The 19,202-nt window shown below is 38.7% G+C and overlaps 1 protein-coding gene across 1 annotated transcript in view; it reads left to right on the top strand.

Annotated features, from left to right (window-relative positions):
- LOC130072481 (cytoplasmic dynein 2 heavy chain 1) overlaps window positions 1-19,202 on the top strand; it is a 124,206-nt gene that overhangs the window by 79,166 nt on the left and 25,838 nt on the right. The window contains exons 70-76 of the mRNA XM_056237603.1: window positions 3-146; window positions 597-686; window positions 2,019-2,084; window positions 2,280-2,330; window positions 2,423-2,500; window positions 9,537-9,668; window positions 9,746-9,818. Coding sequence (XP_056093578.1) covers window positions 3-146; window positions 597-686; window positions 2,019-2,084; window positions 2,280-2,330; window positions 2,423-2,500; window positions 9,537-9,668; window positions 9,746-9,818 — 634 coding nt within the window. The remainder of the gene's footprint in view (window positions 1-2; window positions 147-596; window positions 687-2,018; window positions 2,085-2,279; window positions 2,331-2,422; window positions 2,501-9,536; window positions 9,669-9,745; window positions 9,819-19,202) is intronic.

Below are 19,202 nucleotides of genomic sequence, written 5' to 3'. Positions count from 1 at the left end.
AGGAAAGGGACGCGTACCTGCCGCTAGCCGAGACGGCCAGTAAGATGTACTTTGTGATCACGGATCTGTCCAAGATTAATAACATGTACAGGTTCAGTCTGGTGTCGTTCCTGCGACTCTTCCACCGAGCGCTGCAGAACAAACAGGTGACGTGACGAAACACACCTCACACACACACATGCACTGGCAAAATAATGCCTTCTCTGTGTTGAGAGGAGATGTATATCTTGTTAATAAATGTAGCATGCAAGAAGAGTATTACAAGGCATTAGTATAAGCAGGGCATCCCTTTACTTGGAGAATGGATAGAAATTGTTAAAGAAATATACAATATGGAAGATTTGACTTTTATTTTGAGACTTAAAAAGGATCTATTTCTAAAATACTGGAAGAAATGGATTGATTACTGTAATGTAAACAATCAATGACTGTATGTGTAAATCTATACTTGCCACAAAACAGAATGTATACCCCCTGTTTTATTCTTTTCTGTTTTCCTTAATGCTGTATGCTTGAAAAATCAATAAAAATACAGTAAAAAAAAAATCAATAAAATAAATAAGGCATTAGTGAAGTTAACTGTGTGTGTGATGCAGGAAAGCGAGAGCACTGATGTGAGGATCTCCACGCTGGAGAACAGTCTGAAGAACATGGTGTATGAGTATATCTGCCGCTCACTCTTCAAGGTAACACACTGAATCCCTTATTATGTTCCTATTGAGATGATCCCGCCCACCTAAAACCCCCAGCACCAATCAGAGCCCTCGTTATGTTCCCATAGCGATGACCACGCCCACTTAAAACCACAGCATCAACCATTTTCCCTTGTTCCACCTAAAGGATGTTGGTGCTTATGTCTGGATGACAGACGTGAACAGCCGGTCGGACGACAGTTTTTCATAATGAGTGAATGGTTATTTTATTTTAAAAAAAAAATATATATATATATATATTTTTTTCTTACATTACAACTGGCTGCCACTCAATAAATTAGTCACATGAATTGAGGCAAAGTCAATTTTTTTAAAACTTTATTTAATTTAAATTAAATATATATATATATATATATATATATATATATATATTTTTTTTTTCTTACATAATAACTGGCTGCCACTCAATAAATTGGTCACGTGACTTGTTGAGGCAAAGTCAAAAAATATTTTATTTAATTAAAAAAATTAAAAAAATATTTGACTTTTTTTTCTGACAAAACAACTGGCCCCCACTCACTGTATTGGTTACTGGAAATAAATAAAAATGTAAACTGAACTAAACCAAAGCTGAAATAAAAATGAAACCTATATATATATATAAGAATAATGACAAAAGCACATAAAATTACCAACAATTAAACAAAATTTTTTAATGAAAATTTGAAATATAAAAATAAAAGCTAATTCATCATATTAATAAAAACTATAATAGTATATAAATAATTATAAAAATGCTGTTCTGGTCCGTTTTGTACAACGCTACACTTCAATACTACACAATTGTCCATGAAAAAGAGGGTATTTGGAAAGAAGTTTTTTGGTAGCCATCCAAATTGCCTTATTCCTGTTTCATATTGTGTCACATCCAGTCCTGCTTTGATATTTGTGAATGAAATCCTTTTATTTCAAACAGACAGTGAACATAAAGTTTGAGTGTATGCAGCACAACAACACGAGGAGTGTTTGTCCGCTGACTGAATGTGTTCAACATGTTGACAGCTTCATTGATTCCAGCGACAGTGATCTAGTTTTGTTTTGCGTCGGTCTAGCCTGATTGAGTTGTTGTTTTACGTGGGAAGGAGACCAATTTCTCCTGCACAGATCCTGCTTTTCTTTAGCGGGAGAGCGTGCCAATGTGTCATATTCATTCATTTCATCATTCATTCATTTATGCATTTGGCAGACGCTTTTATCCAGAGCGATTTACAGTGTGTTTCAGGTATAGATGTTATCAGTTCATGCGTTCACTGGGAATCTGAATATTGTCATTTTAAAATGACTAATCTGTGTGTTCGTTTACAGGCGGATCAGTTGATGTTTGCACTGCACTTTGTGAAGGGAATGAACCCAGACCTGTTCCAGGAGAACGTAAGTGTGTGTGTGTGTGTGTGTGTGTGTGTGTGTCATAATGAATCCTGAAGGAATGATAACGTTTCTGTTTCGGCTCGTCTACAACAGCGACTCTGACAAGACAAATATGCTGTTATTAGCCCTGCCAGTAAAGCACAATAAAACTGAATCACTCTTGTGTGTTTGTGGCGCTCTGATGACTGTGTCTCGCAGGAGTGGGACGTGTTCACTGGCCTGATCGTTGCAGACATGGTTCGGAAGACGGTATGGATCTTCTTTTAAAAAAAAATGTTTTTCTTGATGAAATAACACTCATCTCCTCTCTTCAGTCATATAAATTCTCTCTCTTTCTTCAGGACTCCCAGAAGTCTCTGCGGGAACAGTTTCCATCTTGGATTGATCAGGAGAGGCTGATGGCTGTGGCTCTGCTCAAGGTGATTAGGGCTAATTAGGCACTATATGAGGACATGAACATATGAACTTCCTCTGCAGAGCCTTCTCTTCAACAGCATTTCAACATTTCATTTCAGAAAACGATCATTAAATACACATAGACACTTAAAGGGCTTTACCACAACCTGTCAAAATAAAAGTTTAGTTCAACTTGAAGTAATTATGACAGAAATATATAACTATTTTATAGGGCTGTCAGTTAAACGCGTTATTAACGGCGTTAACGCAAACCCGAAATGGATGCCAATAAGATTCTGAATGGAAAGTTGCCAAATGATTTTTTTGTCATTGTGAACTGAGCTATCATTGATGGCCAAGCACACACACACACAGCTGATGCGAATTCTCCGCCCCCTCGTCAATATCAGGACCTCGTCAGTATTTCTTTCACCCTTTTATTGATGGACAGTGTTACATTGTGTGAGAGATTATTTGCTCCAAGAATGTTAGTGTGAAATTGAACACAGTATATGTCAATGTTGTTTTCAATAAAAAAACATTTGCACAAAGCAAGCCGATCCACTTTTTCATGTTGAAGAGCATTAAAATTGGAAAAAATAATGGGACAAAAAGAAATCAAGAGACATTTAGAATAGATAAAAATGTGTGATTAATCGCGAGTTAACTATGACATTAATGTGATTAATCGCGAGTTAACTACGACATTAATGTGATTAATCGCGAGTCAACTATGACATTAATGCGATTAATCGCGAGTTAACTATGACATTAATGTGATTAATCGCGAGTCAACTATGACATTAATGCGATTAATCGCGAGTTAACTAGGACATTAATGTGATTAATCGCGAGTTAACTATGACATTAATGTGATTAATCGCGAGTTAACTATGACATTAATGCGATTTATCGTGAGTTAACTATGACATAAATGTGATTAATCGCGAGTTAACTATGACATTAATGTGATTAATCGCGAGTTAACTATGACATTAATGCGATTAATCGCGAGTTAACTACGACACTAATGCGATTAACCGCGAGTTAACTACAACATTAATGCAATTAATCGCGAGTTAACTATGACATTAATGCGATTAATCGCGAGTTAGCTACGCCATTAACGCGATTAATCGCGAGTTAACTATGACATTAATGTGATTATTCGCGAGTTAACTATGACACTAATGTGATTAATCGCGAGTTAACTATGACATTAATGCGATTAATCGCGAGTTAGCTACGCCATTAATGCGATTAACCGCGAGTTAACTACAACATTAATGCAATTAATCGCGAGTTAACTATGACATTAATGCGATTAATCGCGAATTAGCTACGCCATTAATGCGATTAATCGCGAGTTAACTATGACATTAATGTGATTAATCGCGAGTTAACTATGACACTAATGCGATTAATCGTGATTAAATATTTTAATCGTTTGACAGCACTACTATTTTATAGTAGAATGTACTTCTCAAGGTAATAATGATCAAAATAATATTAATAATGAAGTTTTAAAAACTTTATTTTTTTAAGGAATATCAACATTTTCAGGGCTCTAAAGTGCGACCAATTTGGTCGCACATGCAAAATTTGTAAGGGTGCGACTCAATTTTTTCCTAGGTCGCACCAGTGCACCTAATAACGTTCTCGCATGATCGCATCCGTTGCCTCTCCACAAACGAGTCTTTTGTTCTCCTTGCACGCATGGTTGGATCATATCGTGGTCTAAACCAATCAGAGATAGAGATTGGGAGGGTCTTTGCCTCTGATTGGCTTTGGTTATGCTCCGTGCTGAAAATGCTCTAAAATGCTCTGTGCTGTGTGATTGAAATAAATTGCGACGTGAGCACCAGAGAATTAGTTACGGCAATCAGCAGCATCAGCTAAATAAACGCAAGAAAACAGACGACGAAGAAACTTTTAAAACTGTAGGCTACTTGAACTAGGGCTAGGTGAAAAATATTGATTTCTCGATTTTAATCGATTCTCATTTTTACGAACCGGTTGGGCTATGCTGTTTTCAGTTGATGAATGAATGGAACATTGTAGCGAGCATCCCATCCAATAAATCGCAATAATCTTTGTGCTTTGTTACTATTGATATGAAACAAAGTCTCAGATTTCAAATTAGGTCCATTTTCTTATGAAATTCAAAAACATAAATAGTGTGTTGAGTCGACGCTGTGGCGTGAGATCGCTCTGGCTCAGCTCAGCTCAAGAGAAGAAGCAGCGCGGCGCGCACATGATCTTCTCTTCCGCCTTAATAATAACAGTTACAACGCGAAATAAACATGAAAGAGCATCTGAAAGTGTGCTAAAAGATAGAGTACAACTTATCGAAATCCGTATCTTTCACATGGAATCGCTCAATCAGTGTTTCAACCGTGGAAAGACATCAGTAAAACGCTTGTAAACAATGTAATGTAACGTCACATTTAACTTACCTCAGAAAAAACATATCCAGTGCCCATAAACTCGTTAGCTAGCTAGAAAAATTAACTCTAGAGAGTAGCATTTTGCCAAATATATGCACCATATTGCATATTCATTATAATTTTTAATGTTTTTCAATATTTAATGCATGTTGTTTGAAAAAATCTGGCAAGTTTTTATGCAGCCACCATTTAAATGTTTATATTTAGGGATGGGGCCGATCCGATCCAGTATCGGTATCGGGACCGATACCAGCGTAATTCACGTATCGGATTTTCCCGATCCAACCTGCGGAGATATCCGATATCCATGAGCCATGTCTGCGCTTTAACGTAGTCTGCTGAAACGACTCCAAAAGTGATTCCCGCGGCCCGCCGGCTAGTCTGCTAGCTGGCTGCAAACTGTGGAATGGATATCCTGAACGGAGGTGCGGCTCAATGAGACACAGAGACCCCCCCTCAGGAAATCCATTCCGCAGTTTGCAGCCAGCTAGCAGGATAGCATTGAGCTGCCAACATGTTCGCTGTGTGGAAATCCTATGGTGGAAATACTTCACACTGGAAACACCACAGCAGAGCAAGACAGCAAAATGCAATGTTTGCAAAGCCGTATTAATTAAACCATTTGTCTGTGATGCATGTTTGCTATTCGCAGTCCAGAAGAGAAAGAGAGAGAGATCTCTCACGCGGTGCCACAGCGCGCACAACACGACAGCCCATCAGCATGATCGGTGATTGTTGTAAAATGCAGTCTCTACTGTTGCTAAATTGCGGGACGCTTTTAATAATAAAAAAAGCTATTAAAAGCACAAAAATCTGCGCAAGAGAAGCTGTTCCCGCGGCGCGCGCTTCGAAACAGACCGCAACGAGACAAGCACATTATACTTTGGGCTTCATATGCACGTCTAAACGATCAAATGTAGCCTACACAAAAATGTCAAAATGACCGGCTTGGAGATTCACTTAAACAGTTTGTCTAAAATGGACGTAGTTATGGAAATAGTTGGGAGAAAATATGGTGCACTCGTTCTTAAAGGGGAAGCAGTCTAATAAACATGCTGACGATTGCTCCATTACTGAGAATCAGTAATGAGACGTTAAACCTTCGGATGAGACGTTAAACCGAGGCCCTGACTCTCTGTGGTCATTAAAAATCCCATGGCACTTCTCGTAAAGAGTAGGGGTATTACCCCGGTGTCCTGGCCACATTCCACCCATTGGCCCCTGCCAATCATGGCCTCCTAATAATCCCCATCCACTGAATTGGCTCTATCACTCTCTCTCCTCTCCAACTATAGCTGGTGTGTGGTGAGCGCACTGGCGCCGTTGTACTGTGGCTGCCGTCGCATCATCCAAGTGGATGCTGCACACTGGTGCTGGTTGAGGAGAGACCCCCTGATATGATTGTAAAGCGCTTTGGGTGTACAGTAGTACATTTGAAAGCGCTATATAAATGCCTCATTCATTCATTCATTCATTCATTCATTCATTCATTCATTCATTCATTCATTCGAGAATCAAACAACAAAAGGCAAAGAGAAAATCACTCACAGCTCTTGAATGAATAACTTTAGCTTTAATAAGCATAAATCTATCTATGATAAACTTTGCAGTGCTATTTTACTTTTGATTACTTTATTATAATTATTTTTAGACCATACCTGAATAATGTTAGTAGACCTTCCTGAAATTAAAGCACTGTGTAGGCCTGTATAATGTGTATCTTTGTTTAATTGTCTATCTTTTGTTTATCTATTGTTTAATATATATATATATATATATATATATATATATATATATATATATATATATATATATATATATATATATATATATATATATATATATTAGTGCTGGGCAAGTTAACGCGTTATTATCGCGTTAACGCATTTATTAATTAATGCCGACAATTTTTTTATCGCGCGTTAACGCAGAGGTTTTTTTGTTTTTGTTTTTGAAAGTCCGTTGCTCACTGCCTCTGAATACACATAGGCCTACAGTCAAACCATGATCACAGGAGGGGTGGGATGTTGGTCAGCCAGCAAATAACCTACCCAAACAAGCAGTGGAGAGGCTTTGGCAGGTTCTCTCAGGTGAACAGAAAGGGAGACAGCGCTCCGCGAGTGAATGACAGGCGCTCTATAGATAGTAACCATGGCACCGGCTTCTGTGCGCTACGCAGCTGTAGCCTTTTTAATTTAAATTAAAATTATACATAACTTTACCTGATAGGCCTGCGTTTAGTTTAGCGGGGATGCTCTGCCATGTGAATTCCCTCCTGTTGATGGCCTGATAACTATTTAGATTCTGGAAACTCACAAACAGCGAGCCGAGGATCAGTCTCTCTTCCAATGATTTGTGCTGCGCGTCGTGTACAAAAAAGTTAGACAATTCAACTTCGGCAACGCGCGGGCGCGTGCGTGAGGCGAGCATGACTGCAACAGTTTCACAGGAACGCACCCGCTTGTCGCTGCACCTGTGCTCGACCACTTCACCTCACTCTAGGCTGATTTATACTTCTGCGTCGGACTTACGCCGGAGCCTCTACGCTATAGACAACGCGTTGGTTTTCATTTATATATCTGCGTCGTTGTCCGCGTTGACGCGCAATTACACATGAGGGAGAGTGTGAAACCCGGGGAGCGGTTCTAGCAATCACAGCGCTTGCGGTACGTGTAGAATTGACGTTACATTTTTGGAGAGATGCACGTCAGGGTACGCGCGCTACACAGCTACGGCGTGAGTTCGATGCAGAAGTATAAATTGGGCTTTACCTCTGTTTAATGTAATCTTACGTGGGAAACCATGGCATGCCATGACCAAACCTAAGCTGCTATCAGAGAAGTAACGTTGGTCGACTTATATCTAGTGATCATGACCCTTTGACTACATAGACTGTTTCTGCTGCTCCCTGATACAAGATACCTGTTCAGAAAAAAAGAAAAAAAAAGAAAACTGGACTCGTTTTAACAAGCTAGATAAAAGGTAATGCCCTGGCAGTGGCAAATAGCTTTGTTTAAATATTTGATTTGATTACATTAATGTTTAAGTTGAGATTTACAAGAAATATTTTATTGATACTGTGTAAAGGGAATACTGCTGGTATAAAAGCACCTTATTTGTTTAAAGTTTTTGCAAACCACATGTTATTGCACTTTTGTAGCAGTACATTTAAATCAAAAGTGCTCAATACACTAGAATTCATTATTCAATTTTGCGCATAACAATGCGATTAATCGCGATTAATCGCAAGAAAATCATGCGATTAATCGCGATTAAATTTTTTAATCGTTGCCCAGCACTAATATATATATATTGACATACATGCATACATACGTACATATCATACTTGCCTGTAGAGAGGAGTTTATTTCAGCATCATATAAAATCAACAATAATGATAATAATAATATTAAAGCAAACACAGCTCTGGTATCGGAAAAGTATCGGTATCGGCCGATATCCAAATTCAGGTATCGGGATCGGATCGGAAGTGAAAAAATGTGGATCGGTGCATATAACTTTATTATTATAAAAATAAATAAAAGTGTAATTTAGGTGTTTGTGTACAAATCAGGTCATTTTTACCTTCAATATTATAGTAGGCTAATGAAGCATAGTGGGCTACAACTGACTCCCATAGTTTACAGCATTAGTTGAGAGATTTGTTTTCCTTGAGAAAATTTGCCATGTATTGTACCTGATATCCAAAATAATCCATATTGAATCGAATTGTGAAATTTGTGTCAATACCCTGCCATAACTTGAACAATGTAAAAACAGCACTTTAAATGTTTTTTTAAAGATTTATATTTTTATATACAGTATAATTGTGCAAAAAAAAACCAAAAAAACCCTACACCTTATTATTCTTATTCTTGTTTAAAAGCATTTACATAATATATATGAATGTATATGGAGCGTGATAAAAAGGTGACCTTGAAATTGTGGTGTTAAAGGCGACGCGAGACGAGGAAAATTTTTAGTGCACCTAAATTTTGTGCTGGTGCACCTAAATAAAAAAGTTAGGCGCACCAGTGCAACCAAGGCAAAAAGTTAGTCTGGAGCCCTGATTTTTCTTCTCTGTTTTAACTTTAACAGTAAACCTCTGTTGGACAGCACTTTATTTGTCCAAATAAAATTTGATTACATTTTAACAGATTTTTTAAAATGTTTTATGCCTATATTTACCACAATTTTTGATAATAAATTTGTATTAAACCATGAATCCAGAAACATTAAAACACACAGAATTTCTTTAAAAAAATTAAAAAATCATTTCATATGGTCCTAAAAATGTTTTTTCTTTTTAAATAAATTGTTAAATTGTATTAATGTTTTGTTTTCAATTAATTAGACATTCTTTTTGATTACAACATTTTTATTTACCCATTAAATAAAAATTAAAACATTAAATCCCAAACCGTTTGAACAGGGGGGAAAAAACGGAATCCAGAAAAATTTAAATGGAAAAATGCAGATTTTGTGAAAAAATAAAACAAATTTCACAGGGTCCTTGGTTAATCTCTCTGCTCCAGATGTTTGACTATTAGAACTGATGTTTCTGTCTTTCTCTAGTATGTTGACTAGTCGGTTTCTCTCCGTGTCTCTCCAGAGCACCTTTCCGATGTTGTATCAGTCTCTCTGTCTGGACGACGCAGACCTGTGGCTCACATTCTCACGCAGTTCCTGCTGTGAACAGGAAGTCCCGCCTCCCATTGCCAAGAAGATCTCCCTCTTCCAGCAGGTCAGCTGTCAATCAACAGAACGCACCAATCAGAGTGCTCAGATTAAACTTACTCTTTATTCCTGTTTCTTTCTCAGGTGTTGGTGGTCCAGGCGTTACGGCCGGATCGCTTACAGAGTGCGATGGCAGCATTTGCCTCTCAAGCTTTGGGTAAGTGCAGAGAGAGACGACACACACACACACACACACACACACACACACACACACACACACACACTAACCTGACCCCTACACTTACCCATCACACACACACACACTAAACCTACCCATCACACACACACACACACTAAACCTACCCAACACACACACACACACACACACACACACACACACACACACTAACCTGACCCCTACACCTACCCATCACACACACACACACACACACACACCACACACACTAAACCTACCTATCACACACACACACACACACACACACACACACACACTAACCCGACCCCTACACCTACCCATCTCACACACACACACACACACACACACACACACAAACACACACTAACTCGACCTCTAAACCTACCCATCACATTTTATATACTTTATTTGATTCCACATTACAAGTTAATTTCATTTGGAATCAAATTTTTTGAATAATCCAACAGATTAAAACAAATCAGCACATTGTTATGAATTACTAAGGGTTAAGAGTTCTAAGGATACAGGAAACATCGTCTTTTCCAAATAAACATGCTTCCTATAGTTGCTGAGATTGAGCAGTACTTTGCCAACTGTTTGGCCCTTGTTTTAGAAATCCCCCCAATACAAAGTCCACGGACCGCCAGCCTGTGTACATGACCTAGGCTACCAAACACTAGCACTATAAGTCGGCATCTGTACCCAAGGTTCTCAATGGTCGATATCAATGACTGATATTTTAGAATCTTAGAGCAGTAAGACTCCTCCATAAACAAGTCAAATGCACATGACACCTCAAACAGTGTAACTTTTTTGCCATTCTGAGAGATGTTAACAATATCGGGCGTATTAGCCATTCCTAAGAAAGTGTTTGCAGGAGAGTTGAACCATTCGGACTGTACAGTAGTGTGTTTAAAAATATGCTCATCAGCCACACAGGGAATCTGAGCAGCAATGAGGTCCACGAGTCTGTCGTGTCTGGCAATATACAGTCCTTTCAGTGCTGAGCAACTGTTCATGATGTGGGCTACTGACTCCAGGTGTTGAGGGGGGGCATGCAGCATGCAGAGGGGCGAGTGGGTGGAGGGGAACCACAGCGATAGGTTGTATTTTGTAGGAAGAACCTGCAGACGTGCTTTCACACAGAAGATGACGATCTCCTCACTGATGGTGGCATTGCTGTAGATGGTGTGTGATACGGAGTGGTCCGCACAGGGCAGTTTTGCCAACTTTCCCTGGAGTTTCAGACTGGTCCAGTACTCCACACACACACACACACACACACACACACACACTAACCCGACCCCTAAACCTACCCATCACACACACACACACACACTAACCCGACCCCTAAACCTACCCATCACACACACACACACACACACACACTAACCCGACCTACCCATCACACAAAACTTTCTGCATTTCTACATTTTCAAAAATCACATTTTATTATGTTTATTAATCAATTTCCCTGGTGAGGACCAGCAAAAAGTCTTCACACAGTAGGGAATCTCAAGTTTTATTATCCTTGTGGAGACATTTGGTCCTCACAAGTATAGATAAACATGCCCACACACACATACACACACACACACACATGTATATTATACATCAAGCATGTATAATATATCTGATGGCTGACTCTCACTCTTTGTCATCAGTTTGTGTCTCTGGAGTTTAATTATGACTCATAGAGTGAACTCAACCTTCAGATATATTATAAATACGTCTCACGCGCAGCCTTCTGCGTGTGTGTGTGTGGTCGATAAAGGGCTATTGATTTAGGTTTAGTCATCAGCTTATTATAACTTTCAAATTAGCCAAGCGTGAAACCACACACACACAATTACTGCTGATTGATGCTCTCTAGGGCCGCTTCCAATGAGACACAATTAAAACCTCAGCAAACACTACATTCATCTCTTTTACCTGCAACACACACACACACACACACACAACATTCCCTAATACTGAAAAACCTGAGCACACAAACATGCACAATTAGCCTTATAATACTGTCAGCATAGATAGACAGATAGATAGATAGATAGATAGATAGATAGATAGATAGATAGATAGATAGATAGATAGATAGATAGATAGATAGATAGATAGTTTCTCAAAGACTGAAATGTTTCATCTGTGTGAAGTTTCTTTTTCTCCCTCTTCATCTTCTCTAGATTTATTCCGGTTAATTAGTTCTTTTATTGGAGTCGGTGTGTGTTTTACTAGCTTGTCTAATGATGCCAGTGAATTACAGCAGTAACAGTGATGAGCACTGGTGTAACTGTAGCGTGACACACACACACAAAGCTGATGATCACGTAGCGGAGGTGAAGAAGAGAGAGAAGGAGAGTCAGTGTGAGAGTCTGCCAGCAGAGGGAGCTGCTCATGTCTCTGTTCGGCTCTGGGTTTGGAGGAATCTGCTGTTATTTTACAATTATCGATTCATGCTTGGACTTTATCTCTTATGTCCTTAAACAGCAGTTTGCCTCACTTATAGAAATTTATGAGTTAACTACCAATTGAACTCTTGACAGAAATGTGTTTTTAACGTCCTCTACTTCTCTCTTTTAATTCATCAGCTGTGAGATCAAAACTCTGTGGAGCTGATTTTTATTCGTTGGCTTGTGCGCTAACATTTAAGCTGTCTAAATAATGTTTATCAAGATGTATTCATCTAATAACGTTACAGTTTTAGTTTAGATCATGTGAACAGGCAGCAAACGTCCATCAGGAGAGCACAACTGATCGATTTGCCGATGTGTTCATTTCAGTGTTGAGTTGAATCCATCCTGAGCCAAAGCGCTGACTCACTCCATTACCTGTTAGTGCCGGTCCATCAGATTTGACACTGTGTTTCTCCAGTCGTCAAGGTTACGGATAGATATAGATAAAAAAATATATATATTTGGGCTGTGCAACGATTAATCGCATCCCAAATAAAGGTTTGTTTAAATAATATATGTGTGTGTGCTGTGTATGATCATTTTGTATATGAATACACACACATGCATGCATGTATATATTTCAGAAAGTGTATATATTTATATTATATATAAATATCAGTGTTTCCTCTAGGATTTTTTCAAGGCCCATTGCCCCAGGGGGAGGGGGCGTCGCCCATGAGTGATACTCCCATTGGCCACGCCCCCTTGACCCAGGTGTTTAACCTTCCCCTAAGTATTATAATACGGTATATCCCTGGGGGCCGCCATTGGCTAGCAAGCCTTCGCCTGCTGTTAGCAGTCCATTGACTCCCGTTCATTTTGGCGTCACTTTGACAGCGAATAACTTTACATCTGAGGCGTTTAAAGACTCCATTTCTCCATTGTTTATTTCTAAACAAACACGACAATGTATAAAAGGCTCCATTACCTTGTGTACGTTATGGCCCAGTAGAAGCAGTTTTTGTAAAAACAGGCTAACGATTGCGTCATGACACGCGACTCTCTGTCGCACAGTAGAGAAATTACCGTATAGACAGGAGGAGAAGCTCATGGCAATCGGGGGGACGTGGAGGAATAAAGTCAAGGGAGAAGCCCATCGAGACTCATAAAGTTGCTCCTGCTGCTCATGGACGGCTAATACTCACACTCTCTGGCTCTGTGAGATTCGGAAGGGATTGATTCAGATTTCTCTCGGCACAGCTACTAGAAGACGTACAGCTGTCAGACAGGCTCACGTCATATCTCCGTCTTCAAGCTCAGTGTGAGCCGGCGCAGTCGCTCAGCCATCAGGAAGTGAGTGCTTCTAATTGACTTCACTTTTCTCCGTTGAAGTCTATGTGGTCGCTGTGTCCATTTCTTTTACTGTCTATGGCGGCGATTATGCGCATCCCGTGCGCTGAATGATGCGCTTGAAGCAACGCGAAGTCACAGCGCTTCGCATTGAAATGTTCAAAGCACAAAGCGAAGAGATATTTGATGCTTAGTGTATTCTATCTATGCAACAGTTTATTGAGCCTTTTCTTTTAACAGTTTTAAATTTCAGTGACAGTGCGCATGAAGAACAATTCATAGCGCTCTCTACTCCAGTGCTAAATCTAACAGACACCCGGGAGAAAGGAATATGATTTAGAAAGCGCTATAAACTCCAGCAAGATAAAGTTATTTTATGCAAACCATAGATATTTATCTACAAATAAAGTATAATAATGGGAACATTGATCTTGAAGAGAGTGTCGTCGTGTTACTGTCGTAACCGTTTAAATGCTGAATGGAGTAGAGATGAGTTTCCATTAACTTTAACTTAACGACTTAAATATTCATTTTTACCTCACATTATGCTATCGAATGAATCTAGAAGTCTTGGAATATAGTGCACGAAAATTTCATGGTGCTTTACAATGTTTTGTATGCCTTTAGTGGGGCTTAACAATAACACAATAGTGTGCACGGGATGATTTTTGGTGTGGCGGACCAGCACTGCAGAATTAATGTAGGGGAACACTGAATATACATATTTTATATGTAAATAGCACTTTTTTCTAGCCTGGGAAAACCCAGACAACTTCCGGCAAATTTAGATTTGCTCTGAAAGTTAGTCTGGCAAAGAGCTCATTCAAGCTCATTTTCAGTCCGCCGAAATCGCGGCACCAATCAGAAACGTTGGGGCGGGCTTTACACGATGACGACAGCACTGGGATTTTGAAGCAGATTTTGTAGCCTACATTACAAAGATGGATGCCGCCGTCGAACATCACTCGTTCGAATCAGCTATCGCGTCTGTTTTAAGCGATTTGAACGTTTCCTTTTAGTTAAAAACCGAGCAAAGAACAACACTCGGAGATGTTTCTCTGCATACGTCATCTCCTTCATCGCTCTGATTGGGTTTAGGTCTATCCGCGACGTCCGTTGGTGACGCCCCTCTGCAAATGATTTGTCTATGACGCTTTGCCAGACCATAACTCAGTTACAACTGAGAATGGTCTGGTTTTAACCAGGCTAACATTTTTCTTAAATATATACATGCATGTGTGTGTATTTAAATATGCCAAATAATTATACATTATATAATTATTATAAAATACACATATATTGTAAAATAATAATAAAAAAAATAATATATATTTTTTTACCTTGCTTCTGGTAGAAATCGTGGAGCATTTGTTTCCAGTGGCGGGTCGATGTTACCCAAACCCACAGACAGCTGGCATAAAACCCTCAGGTCTGGGTTCATGCTGGGTGATGATGTGTAACCTTAGAGTCCTGGAAACAGCTCACAAATCATCAGTGTGAACAGCAGCCTTCTCATTTCCCAACACTCTCCCTGTCTCCATCCCTCACACACACACACACACACACACGGGTCTCGTTACTGATAATACAGCAGTTTTGCCTTCACCGGCGGTTCCGCTGCCATATCCAGTCAAATTAATTGCCTAATTAGCAAATAAAATGGCTTGCTTGCTTGCCAGCGACTGTGGTTTAGTATGCAAGACATTTAGTCCAAGGGCGAACCATCGGTTAGTCTGTGATTAGCGTTTCCAGTGTACCCTATAATTCATTTTTCCAAACACTATTGATTTCAGTGGAGGAACAGAGAGGAGGACTATAGGGAGACTGGGGTATATTTTGAACTGTATGTGCTTTGCGATCGGTCTGGGTTTGATGTAGTTGATCATAGTAATGCCAGAGAAACCTCGTAGCCTCGACTGCCTGGATGCGATGCAACGCTCGTTCGATGCTGCTCTTTGAATGAGCTCCTGAAACTCACCCTGTTTATAAATACAAGTTACAAGTTGGCACTTGACATTCACTTTTTTGCTCATCCGCCACTGTGACTCGTGGTTTTCCAAAGTTACAAGCCACTCAGCGTTTCCACTGGCCACCATTTTGACATCGATACCATGGGGGAAAACTGCCATATAGATATTTTTAATATTATCTCATAATTTGGCAGCGGGTATATTAGGCTACTGTCACTTTAAGAGCTGACGCACGGATCCGTTATACTGTTACATATGCGTTTTCTTTCTCAAATGTTTACATTCACTGTGTAAAACATAACTGACTGTGTGTACGTGAAGACTCGCCAAGACCGGCGTGATATTATTTTGTGTGTATTTGAGTGTTTAAGCGCAGTAAGCAACGAAAAATAACTCTGCCTAATATAAATAATAATAATGCACTTTGGGTGTGAGCACAAAATCTGTAGGAATGAGTACAATTATACTCGATACGCGCAATTTCTCGTCAAAATTCAATCCCTGTAACACCAATAATATTCATCTGGAGTAAATCTGTCGGAGAGATGAGAGAGAGAGAAAGAGCAGCTGGTATTGTGTTTCCTGTGGAAGAGTTTCAGATATTCCAGTATCGATATGTGTCAAAAAAATCTATATATTTTTGACAACACTACATTGCACTTAGTTTATTATTTCAGATTCCTTTTTAAAAGACTACAATTGAAAAATGTATATTATATATAAAATTCAACCCGCCAAAGTGGCTAGAGGAGTGACTGCGTTACACACCACTGATGAAATACACACACATTTGGCATTTGCCGGGTGTTGATGTCAAGCCCTGAATACTTTTATTCAGCAAGGACGCATTAAATTGATCAAAAGTGACAGTAAAGACATTTATAATGTTACACAAGATTCTATTTCAAATAAATGCTGTTCTTTTGAACTCTTTATTTATCAATGAATCCTGAAAAATACAATAAAATGTATAAGTTTCCACAGAAATATGAAGCAGCACAACTGTTTTCAACATTGATAATAATCATAAATGTTTCTTGATCATCAAATCATCATATTATACTGATTTCTGAAGGATCATGTTGGGGGTGTGGAGTGAATTATATGCCATAATTAAACTAACAAATCCAGCATTTTGCAAACAAACTCGATCTGCTTTGCAAAGGAAAACTCGACTCGCAAACAAACAGAAAGCAATGTCGAGTTGTCCTTTGCAAAGCAGATCGAGTTTGTTTGCAAAATGCTGGATTTGTTTAATTATGGCACATAATTCACTCCATACCCATGTGACGACACTTAAGACTGGAGTAATGATGCTGAAAACTCAGCTTTGATCACAGGAATAAATTACACTTTACTATATATTCACCAGTTATTTTAAATTGTAATAATATTTCACAATTATTTTTGTTCAAATAAATGCAGCCTTGGTGAGCAGAAGAGACTTATTTCAAAAATATAAACAGTGCACTGTACCTTTAAGAAGAGTTTCTAATAGTTCTGCTTGGTTGTATCTCAGTATTTGATGGAGACTAAAGGTTGTGCGTGCGTGCGTGTGTGTGTGTGTGTGTGTGTGTGTGTGTGTGTGTGTGTGTGTGTGTGTGTGTGTGTGTGTTTGCGTGTGCATGTGTGTGTGTGTGTGTCTGTGTATGTGTATGTGTGCGTGTGAGTTTGTGTGTCTGTGTCTGTGTGTGTGTGTGTCCGCGTGTGTGCGCGCGTGCATGTCTGTGTTTCTTTGTCTGTGTGTGTGTGTGTGTCCGCGTGTGTGTGCGCGTGCGTGTCTGTGTGTCTTTGTCTGTCTGTGTGTGTGTGTGTGTGTGTGTGTGTGCGTGTGTGTGCGTGTCTGTCCGTGTGTGTGTGTGTGTGTGCGTGTTAGTTTGCGTGTGTGTCTGTGTGTGTGTGTGCGTATGAGTTTGCGTGTGTGTCTGTGTGTGTGTGTGCGTATGAGTTTGCGTGTGTGTGTGTGTGAGAGAGTTTATGTGTGTGTGTGTGTGTGTGTGTGTGTGTGTGTGTGTGTGTGAGTTTGCGTGTGTGTGCGTGTCTGTGTAGTTGATGAAGGCTATCAGATCTCCTGATGACCACCGTCTCGCTTGCGTGGATATAATCAGAACTGTAGATTTTCCTGTGAACAACACAGACACAGTTTTCTCCTGAAAGCGCCTGCAGAAGGCTCGGCATGTCCAGGTCTGAGACGACACACACACACACACACACACAGTCTGTCTCCCCCGAGGCTCACACACACACACACACACACACACACACACACCTCTTACAGGACGTTCTTCGCTGCTGAAAACTCCTTACGGTGTTAATTACCCTTCACGCAGGGGTCCTTCTGTTCCTCTCTCGTCTGTTTTTGTGTTTGTCGCTGATCCGATCTGTCTTTTCCTTCTCTTTTCCGTGGTAAATGAGCTTTAAATGTGCAGAACACCTTGGCTGAAGACGAAACATCCCTCCAGAGCGAATGGGTTCGCTTGCAGGGTTACGCTGATGCTATAATTATTACAACGCTAAAATAAATAATAACATTCTGCATGAATTGTAAAATCCGTTCCCCTGCCATTAACTCTAATGCTGCGTCATTAGGAATTAAAGCAGAACTCACTAAATCTTTAAGTGCGCCCTGACTAGCAGAAGACCTTCTCCCCTGACACTGCCATGAGGAATTACTGTGAGCTCGGCCTCCGCTGACTCCTGATGTATACGCCACTAATAACACTCTACTGGAATGCTAGGTTTGGGTGGATTAGGTAATGCTTGGTACATTTATTTTGTTTTATTATGAACATTTATTATTTCTAGTTATAACATTTAACCTTTCAGTTTGTATACATTTGTCTTACTAGATTTTTTTGTATAAATTTGTATAAATTAAAAAAAAAATCCTTTTCTTTATTATGAACCTTATTATAATTTAATTTTATTAATTTATTTGACAGGGACAGTGTACATTAATTGACATTACTGTAAATACACCAGAATTAGCCAAAAGGCTATTTTTCATCTGTTGTCCCTGGACAGATCTTAAAATTGTCTACCTAAAAAGAAAAACAATAAAACAACAATAAAAGATTACAATGAACAATACAAATATAAAAAGCAGTAAAACCGATATAATTATGCAATCTTGATAAATACAGTGTACACGTTTGCTATAATAGACATTGTTAAAATTGATACTAACATGCCAAGTTGTATAAATTCACTTTTCTTTTTTTTTTCTTTTTATATCCCTGTTGTAACATTTAATACAAGTTGTATAAATTACCTATTTATTTTATTTTATTTAAATTTTATATATTTTTCATCCCTGTTGCAACATTTTAGCTTGTATAAATTAACATTTTATTTTATTATATTTTTTTTTATTTTTAACCCTTTTGTAATATTTAACATTTCAAGTTGGTATACATTTATTTTATTGTGTTATAATTTATTTTTAACCCCATTGTAACATTTAAAAGTTTAGGTTGTATTAATTAATTTTAGTTTATGTTTTTATTATGAACCGTATTATAACATTTAACATTTCAAGTTGTATAAATTAACATTATTATTATTTTTTTAATTGTAGTTTATTTTGAACCCTATTGTAACATTTAAAAGTTTAGGTTGTAAAAAATGTACGTTAGTTTATTTTTTATTTTGAACCGTATTATAACATTTAA

This window comes from Rhinichthys klamathensis, unplaced genomic scaffold (assembly GCF_029890125.1).
Source record: "Rhinichthys klamathensis goyatoka isolate OS25496 unplaced genomic scaffold, OSU_Roscu_1.1 h1tg000490l_1, whole genome shotgun sequence".
NCBI classification, from domain to species: domain Eukaryota; kingdom Metazoa; phylum Chordata; class Actinopteri; order Cypriniformes; family Leuciscidae; genus Rhinichthys; species Rhinichthys klamathensis.
This window is presented reverse-complemented; position numbering and strand designations above follow the sequence as displayed.